Source organism: Alligator sinensis, unplaced genomic scaffold (genome assembly GCF_000455745.1).
Source record: "Alligator sinensis unplaced genomic scaffold, ASM45574v1 scaffold309_2, whole genome shotgun sequence".
Classification (NCBI taxonomy): Eukaryota; Metazoa; Chordata; order Crocodylia; family Alligatoridae; genus Alligator; species Alligator sinensis.
This window is the reverse complement of record NW_005842231.1, coordinates 1,142,137-1,155,542: the sequence shown is the minus strand read 5'-3', so window position 1 is coordinate 1,155,542 and position 13,406 is coordinate 1,142,137. Positions and strand designations below refer to the sequence as shown.

The 13,406-nt window shown below is 40.4% G+C and overlaps 1 protein-coding gene across 2 annotated transcripts in view; it reads left to right on the top strand.

Moving 5' to 3' along the window:
• The window catches only part of EPC1 (enhancer of polycomb homolog 1), an 83,719-nt gene that overhangs the window by 47,701 nt on the left and 22,612 nt on the right, over nucleotides 1-13,406 (top strand). The window contains exons 2-5 of one of the 2 annotated variants that reach the window (XM_006027293.3): nucleotides 7,266-7,425; nucleotides 12,356-12,501; nucleotides 12,589-12,795; nucleotides 13,128-13,276. In XM_006027293.3, the coding sequence (XP_006027355.1) occupies nucleotides 7,326-7,425; nucleotides 12,356-12,501; nucleotides 12,589-12,795; nucleotides 13,128-13,276 (602 nt within the window). In that variant the 5' untranslated portion in view covers nucleotides 7,266-7,325. Of the gene's footprint in view, nucleotides 1-7,265; nucleotides 7,426-12,355; nucleotides 12,502-12,588; nucleotides 12,796-13,127; nucleotides 13,277-13,406 lie in introns of those variants that run through there. The other variant, XM_025208490.1, reaches the window with a different exon arrangement.

Sequence of the window (13,406 nt, the reverse complement as noted above, 5' to 3'; positions counted from 1 at the left end):
AAAGAGTGTTTGCTGATCTGAGAGCTGATTTTTTCAAGAGTCTTACTACATTTTTTGCTTTTTGATCAGAGAGCACTATTACATATTATGACAAGCTTTCGAAGAGCTGTATAAACACTAAGTGTTGCAATACCCTTGTAAAGCAGGGAAGTACTCTTCCTTACTCTTTCTGTTTTGGGGGAAACAGTTATACCATGTCAAAGGTCACACTGACACCCAAACAAGCTGTAAACAGAAGTTTTTTATATCTATAGTTAGTCATATGGGCTACCTTACTTAACTTAAATTTCTGATAAAAACCTTGGGACTTTAGCAGATCTGCTTCAGTATGTTTTTACAAAAAAGTATTGGAACAATAAACCACTTGGAAGATATTTCAAAACTACAAAATCTAACAATGTTTAATATGTATGCCAAGAGACTAGACCTGGAAAGATCTTTCTCAAAAAATTGAAAAATTTCTCTCCCCTTCCCCTTACAGAAAATAGAATTAAAACTTTTAAAGAGGCCCATTCATTCATTTGTTCACAATTAGCAAGGTCATTTATGTCCCAGCTGCCTGCGGAGGGTTCGGGATTGATTGAGGGTGTGGTTGGGGGGTAGAAAGGTAAGAAAGGTTTATTGACTTAACATGACTACACATCATATACTAAGACAGATAATGACAGACAATAATAATTCACATCAGCAACTTATCGGCAGTCCCCTCTGATGCCTGATGTACGACAAGTTTTTCTTCTACAAAGCTCAGCGAAGTCAGGGGTCCCTGATCAGCGCTGTCCAAGAGGTACCGGGAAGGACCCAGGTATTCAGTCCTTGGGCTCCTTGACATCCACGGGCCCACTGATCCAGGTCAACAGTTAAGTAGTAGTTCCTTTCACAGATCTTTCTTCTAAATGATTTCTGGGTGTGCCAGCCAATTTATAACTTCTGAGCTATGCTGATAATTTACAGCCATTCATTCTTTTTACTTCAACTGTCCTTAGACTGAGCAATAGCAGTACAAGCCTTGCATTCTTCTGATAAGGTTAGTTTTAACTACACCACAGGGCCTACCATCACTTCTATAAGGCTTTGCTAAATTTACTAGGCCTTGTACTACATACAAGGCCTCACTACGTCTCAGACTTTAATTAGGCTCTTAACAACAACATATAGCTTAATATCTGAACAAATGACAGAAAAACACTTGCTCTAATCTTCATAGAGCCTTCAGCAAGCACCTTTATCACACAGACATAATTTTCAGCTGTCACACTTTGATATTCAGAAATGACCAGCTAAAAGGCCATCACAGCCTTGGAGGTCAGTTGCCTATGTTAACTGGTCCTTTCAGTTTTTAATGTGGACAGATGGTAAGAGACTGTGCAGGGGACCTTTAGTTCTGAAGTTGTCAATTGGATTGGCACAATCAGCTAGTCTTAAACCTGGTTTCTTTTTTTTCCCAGCCTGATGCCCAAGAGTATTGTGCACAATTAGTATCTGATGTCTACCAGTGTTTGTGTAGATTCAGCTGGCAAAAGACTTGAGTGCTTCAAAAATTACCTCTAGTCGTCGTACACACATTACAGGTTTCCCTTGCTTTAATGCTGTATATGCGTTCCTAGAAAACGGCTCATAACTCGAATTTGCATAAAGCAAGCCCACTTTACAATGTAACAAATAGGGATACGTTCCAAGACTTCAACTGTACTGACCCCCAGGCCCATTTCTACCACTTTTACAAGACAATTTTGGTACTCGCCAACAGCAGACGATACACACAAGCATGGGGAACTGTCATAATGGGGCTGGCAACTACAGAAACACATGTTGCAGACAATGAGTGAGGATCACAGATCCATGCAGGAGACTATATATTCTGGTGCACGTCACTCCCACAACGAATGGCACAAAGCAGCTGACTGTGGACTTCAACCACACCAATCGCATACGAATGAATTTACCTCTTATATAACAAATTTTTGGTATAGAAATGGTCATTGTGTAAGAGTGAATTTGCACATACAGAACCCGCATAAAGTGAGGGAAACTTGTACTTCCTAGTATTAGTCAGTACCCAGTAGCCAAAGTGGTTCTCAGTATTCAACTCCCCTCCCTCCTGCGTCTGTTTGATCACATTGGAGTCACTGTGGCCAGCTTGTTGTAAATTATGTATTCACAAGGAGCTTGTAATTTGAAATTTTGGAAGAAGTTAGCTGAAATTATTTACAGGGCCGCATCCTCTATTTCTGGCTCATGCTAATGAAATCCATTTTTTGAGCATCAGGGTTTACTTGTAACGCCTGTTTTGTGGAAGGGTTTATTAATATACATTCCCATTTAATTTTACGTGTCTCTGTATTTGCTTTTAGACGATACAAATAGTAGTAATTGTTTAGATTCATATCCTGTCCTGTCCAGAAAGGCTCAGAAAAGCTTGCAATAACAGACCAGCAAACCATAAGATAAGAAATTAATAAGCTCCCCGGTTGACATCCTAAAACTTAAAAACTCCACCCCATCCTGTCTAATTTCTCCGATGCTTATTAAGCAGGAGAGTAAACCCTGCGGCTCATCCCAACTGAGAGTCCCAACCCCCTTCATGTTTAGGAACAGAAGATTTGTCTGTCCAAAATCTAGTCTAAGGAAAAAGAGAGTAAATACCAATGCCCTATAACATAAGTCATTAATCAATAAAAGTAAATGTGTTCAGATTAAGAGCAGGGGTTGACAAAGAATGTGTCTCTGTTTTTCTTGTTACTATGGTTTTTCTTCAGATCCTTTTTTAAGCTTTTTGAGAAGATTTTGAGCCTTTGTTATAAAATTTGCATTTGTGTTTAAATACTGATTTCAATTTTGCATTCTCTTGTTGACTTGTAAGACAGGACTGTTGTGGGGGTGGGGCACAATAGGCTGGGGGAGAGGTTGTATGGCTCCTGAGACTGCAACCCACGTGGCATCTGGCCTCTGGTTGCCTAGAAGTTGGACAGCCTTATTGCAAGACATGCCCTAAAACTGTATTTTTAGATACTTCCCCTTCCTCTGATAAGTGTTTCCAGTTGGTCAATTTCAGTGTCAGATGGAGAAATGATGCACATGCTATTCATTGGCCAAACCAGGGGTGTCAAACTCATCTGGCCCTGCAGATTAGGCCCATGGAGCCTCCTCCCCCCCCAACCAGATCCAGGGCACATAACGCTCACTCCGGCTGACTTAGCGTGGCACCTACTCTGTTGTAGACCAGTTATATTTCCATATATATAAAATTGTGTACTTGCATGCACTCTGTCAGCATGTGTATTGACCTAATTGGATGTAGAAGTAGGCCAACATAATTCACTTTTTCAAAGCTCACATTAATGACTGCATAGTATAATCTTATCTGGTTAGTACAATATATATATTACAGATAATATACAATTTGTGATTTATGAAAGTAGAGTGACAGAAATTAGAAGTGTAGAAAATGTTTAGCTAAGCATACTAATAGAGGTGCAGGGGACTGGTAGGAGAATCCAAGGTCATTTCATAGACAGCCACATCAAGTCATCTTGCATAAACTGATTGAGCTCCATTTTTAAACCAGTTAGGTCTCTTATTCACTGCTCCTGTTGGAAAGCTGTTAAAGAACCTCATTCTTCTGAGGTTAAAAACCTTCTGTTTCCAGCCTAAATCTATTCCTGGCTAGTATGTGCCATTGTTTTCTTATGCCAGCGCTGTTCTCCGTGTATGGTATCTGCTCTGCATAAATGTATTGAATGGGTTATCTTGTCCCCTCTCGGCTTGTGTTTTGTTAATGTAAATAAATCAAATTCTTTCAGTTTTCTTTTGTAAGATACAGGCTTTCCAATTCCTGATCATACTTGTCTGTCTTTGCCCTTTTCCCAGTTCTAATCCAAGTAACTCTAGTCATATCAGTAAATTTCTGATCACTTATTTAAAAAAATGCACATGCAGCTGACGGCGATGACAGTTTTGCCTTAAATAATCAAACAAAAGTAGAGGAACGGTATTCACATTTTTAGATGCTTTCAGAAATTTGGCTCAAGTTGAAAAAGAGATGTGAATCTGAACTTAGTACAGCTTCTGTAGAAAAACATAGCACCAAACTAAGTCTTTTATAGCAGTCCATGAACAGTAGTATAATAATAAATAGGCATATAGAGATGTTCAGTCAAGAGAGAATAATAGGAACCTTTCCACAATCCCCATCATATGTTATATCAGTGGCACTACCCTAACCCAGGGTTCCCTGGACCAGAATGAATATTAAAATACTTGCTTAATGATCTTATACAACAGCTTTCTGAGAGGATATGATACAGAAGTCTCTCTGTTTGCTAGCAATGTAGATCCTACAGGTCAACCTGAAAAATCAGAGCTTCCTTTTAAATCTCTCATGTAATGTACTGCAATGCCCAGGAATGTATCATTGTAAAGGCATTTGATTCTATGATTTATTTATTTTTTTTTTTTAGTCCAATTGGAAGCCTTAGAATATTGGTAAAAGTTAGGCCTTTCCATGCAGGAAAGAGCCAGTAGATAATTTGTATTCTGATATAATCACTTGACTGTTTGACAGTACTATATGAGAAGGAAGTCTAATGCTATCTTCAGCAACAGTTGGGACAGGGTTCCAAAACTCTTCCTGCCAAATGTATGCATACACATGCTTTTTACACAGGCACTTAACAGGATTGATAGAAGATTAATTCTAGGTTGTCAACTTATTAAAAATAACACCAAACTTATGAAGCTGTCTCTCTACCAAAGTGGAAATATGTATTCATCTCTGTTACAAAGTACTAGAAAATCAAAACTGAATCCAATTAAAAAAATAACCTGTTACCTTGTATTAGTGATACATGATATGGGTCTCAACTATGCTGACCTCTTCACAGATAGAACGATCTAAAATATAAAAATCTAAAATCTAACCCCCCCCCAAATATAAAAGATTAATCTAAAATATATGGGGGGGGGTGTGTATAAGGTCAAAGATCATAGACCAGTGGGGCCTAACTTTTTGGCATGTATGCCACAAGGTAAGCTCTGTGCTACCCCAAATGTCACTCAGCTCCCTTTCCCCTGCTTGATCTGCTCTGCTTTGTTTCCTGCCTTATCTGCCACTGTGTTCTCTGCTTCCTCCCCAATCTGATGCGTTGTGCACACAGACTGCCCATGCCTCTTGTACCCGTGCTGTGGGGTGACTATTCCTATAGCAGGCCAGTTAACCCCGATTTTTATTAAGCAGATAATTTGCTGTAAATCTCTGAAACAGAATTATCCCATTGGCGGTAGCTTTGTATTTTGTTATAAAGTAATCTAATGGCAGATTCTTATCAATACAGAATTAGCATGGTAGTTTTGATGCAGCATCTGCAGTATTAACAAGAACAGAAATACACTGGAAATTGAAATTACAAAACAGCTTAGAGCAGGGGTGGACAATTATTTCAGCTGGAGGGCTGCTTAATGAGTTCTAGTGAGCTGCGGAGGGCTGCAAGGGTAGCCCCACCTCTTGACAGGTGCCCTACCCCCTGGTTGCCATCTTGGGACCAAAAGTCCTGCCCCTAGCCCCTGACCTTTGCCACCAGAAGTCCATTGCCCCCTGAAGTACTCATTTTGGGAGGGGGGTTGCCATCTTGGAACAAGAAAAAAAAATCATATACCAAAAATCAAACACCTACTATAACATATTTTAATTTTATTATAAAAAATTTTTGTCATGATTTGTATTTGCATAGCATATATAGAGATGATTGCATAATAATTCAAAAATAAAGTCTTACTTTTGTATACTGGGGGTGCAGAGGGGGGGGTTTTGAGGGGGTGTGGCTGTGTGTGCGTGGCATAGGGTATGTCAGGGGGTATATATAGGGGGGTTGTAGGATATGGGGACCTCCCCACTTCCTCTCACCACCACCCCATGGCACACAGGTGCTGCCACCCAGCTACATGCAGCTCCAGCTAGTGCTGCACCTGGTGGCAAGGCTGGCCCATCTCTATCATGTGGAACTCCCCATGGCGCATGTGCAGCTCCCAGCATTCACGTGTCACCAGGGGATGTTCTGCACGCTGGAGCTGACTGCCTTCCCCAATCCCTGTTGTGCAGGTCCCAGGATTCTGCCGGGAAGCAAGAGGCGGTACTGCCCTCCACTTCCAGCACAGTTCTGGGGCCTGGATGACAAGGGGTGGGTAAGGCAACCAGGTGTGTTGTGCTAGGCTTCCCCCAGTGGTGTGCAAGTGCCAGGAACTGCACGTGCAGTACGCAGAGCCCCATGTCATAGAGATGGGCTGACCTGGCTGCACTCCTTGCTACCACATGCAGCGCTGGCTGGAGCCACGTGCTACCGGGCAGCAGCACCTGTGCGGGCCACAAGTGCCTGCTGCTGCTGGTGGTACGGCCTGTGCACTGTGGGGGGAAGGGGGGTCTCCACACCCTCCTGTCCTCCCCCACACCCACACCCTGCCCACCCATGTACCATGTTCCCACCAGACCCACACTTGTCACTCCTGCCCAGCTGCAGCCCCCCCCAGCCACTTCCCTACCTGCGGCCCAGAGTGAATGCTGCAGCAGGGAGATGAGGAGCCGCTGAACACAGGAGAAGCCAAGCAGTGGCAGCAGCGACCCCCACCCAAAAGTTGCGTGGGAAGGGTGGGAGCAAGGTGTGTGGGCTGGGCAGGGTACAATTAGTTGGTGAGCGCCCATGGGCTGTATTTTGCCCACCCCTAGCTTAAAGAGACCCAGGAAAAAAGGAAGTGCAGTATCCTTTTGGGTATGGACAAAATTTGAGTTAAACTGCAACTAGTTCACAAGCAGACACAGGGTTAAGATCATATAGTTGCTCAGAAGTCGCATTTGGACTTGGTTTGCTTGCTTCTTCTATCTAAAACTTGCTTACCTCTCTTGTCCCTTCTACTTAGCCTCAGGGCAGTGGTATGCTTCTTGAAAGCATTGTTGCTTCATGTCAGCCATAGGAAAGAAAAAGAAACTGCACTGCTGGCCACTTTAGCTGCACTAGGAAATTTCCTATGGTCTCTAATTCCACCTCCTGGAAAAGCTTGTTACTATGCTCAGAATACCTGCAAAATGGATGTTTAACTTCCTGTTCCTCATGTCTTTTGCTCTTAAAAAGTATAAATCTGCAGAGAAATGTGATCTGTTTTTACTTGTTTAAAAAGTGAGCTTTGGGAGTAAAGTAATCTCCCCCCACCCTATGCCTTACTATGTACCTCTAAAAAGAGTATTTGTTTTCAATTTTTCAACCTCTTGTTTATAGGAACATCATCTCCAGAGGGCTATCTCAGCACAACAGGTATATGGAGAGAAGAGGGATAATATGGTTATACCAGTCCCAGAAGCAGAAAGTAATATTGCTTACTATGAATCTATATACCCCGGAGAATTTAAGATGCCAAAGCAGCTGATTCACATACAGCGTAAGTATAAAAATCGTATGTGCAAACCTGTCCCTAAAACTGTATTTAACTTAGGGTTAAAGGAATTCATTAAACAACTGTTGAGCTACCATTGAGATTTTCTTTTTGAGAACTAATGCATGTTTAGCATATTAAATGTTAACTTTTATATAAATGCCCTATTAAATTCTTAGTCACGATTCAACTTCTGTTAAAGTTGATTGGAGCATTATCTGAGTTAGGATCATTTGTTAGTGCTAACATGTAGCAATAGTACTTGTTAAAATGCTGACTCGCTCTAAAATTTGGCATCCAGTGAAATGTCTAGCTTTCATTAGCCAGAAGAGCCATGGCCGTAAACCACTTTGCAAGTGGTGATATGTGGATGAAAAATGTGGGAATACTAAAGGTACCAGTCTGACTCGTCAGAGAAAAAGATGATGGCACAGTGGGCTGGGGGTTCAGATGAAAATGAGAGAAATTATTGAATCTTTCCAAATGAATGGGATTTAGTTTCTCTTTTTTTAAGATGTTCCACCTAAAACAGGCAGAAAACAGAGTAGTTTTGCACTTTACAGACTAACTATGTCAGAATCTGTAAGGTGCAACTCCACCCTTCCTTCTGTCTTAACCAGTGGGTCACAAGGCTCACCTTCCCTGCAGAAGAATGCTCTGCACACGTAGTTCTGGCACTGGAAGCAGCAGAGTTCACGTGGTTTTTCACTTTGGGTCAGTTGCCTCATCTGGAAAGTGAAGATGGATTTAGCCTATTCATGAATATGGCTGCGTTTGTTTTCATATTGAAGCTAATGCATCACTTAGAATGAAAATAAGTAAGAGTCCTTAGCTGTTTAGAAAACTATAACTGGTTTTTCTTGGAGTTGACCTCACCAAAATTGTTGCTTGGAGTAACATTTGAAAACGGCTAAATTCTGCTAATGCAGAATCCAGTTCTGTGCTTTAATTATCAGTGTCTTGTATATGGTGGCTTTATTTCATAGGCAACAAAAATGTGCTATAAATGTTGGGGTTGATTTTATAAAATGTTTCTTGTGAGTTCCTGGTACCTTGGTGGCTGCTGTATTTTTTTTTTTTTTTGGTGAAACGTGCCATAGAATATAATATGCACTTGTTCTTCATTCTCCCTTTCACAAAAAAAAAAAAAAAAAAAAGCAGACAAGAAAGGTGTTTTTAGAGTTATGGCTGCACAGAGCAGGGACAGAACCTAATTTTCAGCTGACTCATCCTCCCTTTCCTGGGTAACTGAAGCTGAAACCCTAGCTGCTGTTGAAAACTGGTTTCCATAGAAGAATCTATGATTTTGAAAAGAGCTAAAGAGCCTCCAGTGCTGTAAAATAGGGTATAATCTGAGAGTACCTACCAGGCAGCAATATTGTCCTAAAATGTTAACTTGATTTAGGGAACATCAGGATCATTAAAAAGGAGAGGCAATTATTAACACCTATGAAGTGAGCAGTTAGACATTAAGTCAATTGACTCCCTCAGCTACCTGAATTATAAGGGCACCACTGTTGTACTGGAGTAGTAATTAAAGCAGGGTGCTTTTGTCCTGGGCAGAAAATCAGCTTCTCTGCTTAATACACTAATGCCAGTATTTTTGAGGTGTGGGGGAAGAAGAGGGGGTGGTGGTGTATTTGAGAAAATACAGTGTATATCTCCACATGTCTCCTGATAGTAGAGATCAGCTGAAGTGTTTTGAACAGATAGCCCTGCCCTACCCTGCATTCGGACACATTTTGGAGATTCTTAGTAGATGATCCTCTACTCTTGTTATTAGGTTAAGAACAGACAAATATACCCCTGGGAGGGGAGCTCCTGCTCCGAGCTGAGCAGCAGCTTTTCGCTGTTAAGTTACCTGTTCACAAGCCTGTAGTGATTCAAGTGTAACAGAACCACTCCAGCTTTGCCCGTTTCATTCAGGTTCAAATTTAGGCAGTTTAGCTCATTTGACTCTAGAGCAGTGGTCCTCAACCTTTTTTAGGGATACATACCTTTTACATAACTTTTCTGAATTTGGCATCCTGGTTGAGAACCACTGGTTATTGCCTCAGCCTGCCTTAGTCTTTCTTAACTGGGGTGCTGTGGCTGCCATTTCAGCAGTGCCTGCACTGTGTCATCTTTTGAAAAGATCTTATGGCACCCTGATTTGAGAACCACTGAACTACGAGCTCATGTACTCGTAAAAAATTGAGTATAACAGCTGCTGTGTACAGGCAGACTTATGACACAAGTGGTTTTCAGGAACCAAGTCTTAAATGGAAACGTAACTTGGAACCAGTTTTCCCATAAGAAATAACGTTATATATGTGGGATTGGTTCCTGAACGAAAGCCCAATACCCTGTTTTCACCAAAAATGCCCCAGTATTTTGTACTCGATCAATTATAGATGAGTAATATAACTACATTAATGTGCTTTTATTGTAAATAGCAATCATATTAATTTGGAAGGACTTCTTTGAGGTGACTTTGGACTTTTTGAAAGGCTCTTGACTGGACTTTTTGAAGGGTTCTTGGCTAGAGTCATCTCAGGAGTCTTGGCTGCAGGTTCTTCTGGAGTCTTCTCTGCTTTCTTAAAGAAAAAGTGTCCAAGGAAGTTTGGACAGATGTTCTCCAGAGAGATGAGCGATGCAGTGAACTTGTTCGCTGGCATGGCGTCACATCAGATCAAGCGTTGTAAAGTTGAAACTGATGTTGTAAAGTTGAAACTGGGTGTCAACTTATAAATGTTGTAACTTGAAACGTTGTAAGTCGAGGACTGTCTGTACTCCCAAATAGCAGCCTCCCTCCACTTTTGAAGTCGCTCCAGGTGTACATTTGTCTGTGCCTTAATCTGTTTCATCACCAGAGATCTAGGTTTCCATTCACCACTGAAAAACAAAGTAAAACTCGGATTTTCTCTTTTTAAGGAGAGAACCCAGATTTTTTCTTTTAAAGGAGAAAAATGTGCGTGGGGGAAATCGGGTTTCCCCTTGCAGGCTGGCAGAGTTGCAGCCTGCAAGGGGCTGGGGGGATAGCGGGAAGAAGGTGGTCAGGCAAGGTGCACATGGCCACCAGGCAGCCACGTGGAGGCTTGTGCCACCACTGGGAGCCCTGCACTGCCATGCAGAGGTGCCTCTGCTTGCCCGACAGTAGCAGGGGTCTGCTGCTGCCATACATAAAAACAAAAACCTTCATATACCAAGAAAAATGTGTAAAATGTGAGAAGGGTCTTGGCCTTTGGAAGCCTCAAGCTAATTTGTATTGCATACAATTGTATGAATTAAGATTAATTATAAATTAATCTTGTCATGTGTGTTGCTAAACAGGTGTTTGACATACAACCTTTCTTACATAACATAGGCTTTGATTGAGCCTTTAAGATTCCTGAGCATGCGATGACAGCCTGTGCTTGTTTTGACTGTTCTTTCTTTAGGCTTTCACTCTGTGAAGTGCATCAGGGATTAAAAATAGACAAAGTAATAGATGTCCTGAAATGGTATGATGCTATTATCCTTAAACAGGTTCTCTTTCTCCTCTGGGAGTATGTTAAAAGCTGCTTATTAATTTAGTTTACGTATGAAATTGTTAAGGCTACTTAGCACTGTCAAAACATTTTTGATGTGGCCACTCTTTTCTAACAGTTTGTTACCTTACCTGAATTTTTCATTGGTTAATATAACTGTATACTTTGGGGTCATGTACAGAACTTGTATTTTTGTCACACCCTACTTTTTATGTGTGACAGGAAATAATAAAAATCATGAATATACGGTCAAAATAGTGAAATTAAAGTACCTTAATGCAAGGGAAAAGAGAGAGAAAAACAGGGCTCATTGAGTTTGTAGGTCTTCTAAAACCTTGCTTATAACAAAACTGCAAGATAATGAAGTTTTAACTGAAAACATTTGATAAAACATGCATCAGAAATGATGCTAAGAGGAATGGAAAGCTTAAGAAATAAAGCAAGGAAATTATGGAAGGAATTACATAAGAAGTTCTGGTTTTCTCTTTTGTTAGTGATTTTATAACTCTGTGTGTGTATCAGATTAAAGGATGATGGCAGAAACTACCTTTGTGCTTATTAAAAAAAAAAAAAACTTGGCAAAATCACCTTAAAAAGAAAGAGAAGCTGTTTTCAATTTTGTATTATAGCAGGGATGTCAATTCCTTGGCCTCCTGGGCCACATCTGGACCATAGGGCTCTTTGAGGGCTGGATCAGGACCCACGTCTGCCAGGAGGGCAAGCTATTGCTTGCCCCACTGCCATTAAAATGTGTCCCCAGTGCCCCCTCCAGGAGCTCAGTGGGCTGTATGTTTGACATCCCTGTACTAGAGGATTGCACAGTGTTGTTTCATAACATTTTGAAGTTTTTGTGTAAACATAAGCTAGTTTTCAAATATTACATGTATCTTGAATTAGATGATTGCTAGAATTTACTGCTTTGCACCACTCACATTCTGTTCATCTAGTCTTTTTTATAGCTTTTCTTGAAATACCTCCTAAATATTTGGAATTAAATCCTGGTTCCTTATAGCTGAAATTTCAGTTTTCTTAATAAAAGCAGATTTCACTTCTGGTTTGTTTGTTTTTTTAATTTGTCTAGCTTCAGTATAAAACTATGCCAAGTAAACCAGATAAGTAATTCAACTGCTTACCATTTACTAAGTTTTAATTTCCATGATTGTTTTTACTGTCTATTTGCATTGTGTCACCATACTTCTGTTAGTTGTCTTTATTAATATAATAATTCCAGTGCGTTTCAACTACAGATACTGTATTGTATTTAGGTTTGCTGTTAATCCAAGTAGAATAAGTGAAATGTCTAAATAAATCCTGTTGTCTTGCAACAGGAGCTAGACTTCTCCAGTGGAGCATGTCATTCTCAGACGCACCTGTTTCAGTGAAATTATTCCCATGATATACATGTTAACATACATTGTATTGTTTAGCTTTTAGCTTGGATGCTGAGCAGCCAGATTATGACCTGGATTCAGAAGATGAGGTCTTCGTGAATAAGCTGAAGAAAAGAATGGACATATCTCCTTTGCAGTTTGAGGAGATGATAGACCGGCTAGAAAAAGGCAGTGGTCAGCAGGTAAAATACTATGTCAGATTACAAATTGAAAAGTTTACAAGAGGTAATCAGCATGTGAAAGTGACAGATTGTTTGTTTTAAATTTAGCCAGTCAGCCTGCAAGAGGCCAAGCTGCTGCTGAAGGAAGACGATGAATTGATCAGAGAAGTGTACGAGTACTGGATTAAAAAGAGGAAAAACTGTCGAGGTCCCTCCCTTATCCCAGCAGTGAAACAAGAGAAACGAGATGGCTCCAGCACAAATGATCCTTATGTTGCTTTTAGAAGGCGAACAGAGAAGATGCAGACCCGAAAAGTAAGTAAAAAGGGCACATTCTTATTGTGTGAAGCAATATTTAAGTCTGTTTTAAGTATGGATAGTCAAAGGGGGGGAAAAAACAGTCTGCTACGAACACCAGCACTCACCTAAACTGTGTATAGTCAGACTCCAAAAGCTTGTATTCATGAGTGTCCCAGTCTTTTTTTGTAGTTATAAACTCTAGTGGTAATGAAGTGGTTACACATTTAAAAAGGGAGTTTGTGTAATTTTTCACACGCTTAATGCTTGATTCAGGTTCTCACTTTCATGCATAATGTGCTTTTGATAGCAACTTTAATGTAAATGAAATGAAAAAAATGTATTTACAGAATCGAAAGAATGATGAAGCATCTTACGAAAAAATGCTAAAGCTGCGTCGAGATCTGAGTCGTGCAGTAACTATCCTTGAAATGATAAAGAGAAGGGAGAAGAGCAAGAGAGAGTTACTGCATTTAACACTGGAAATTATGGAAAAGAGGTAAATCTTATCAGTGGGTCATAATATGATCACTTCACAAAACCTTCATATTGAATGTTTTTAATGACCTATATCAAAATCCTTTATGAAGATTTACACACCTAAAACAAATATTCCTAGCCCTTTCACG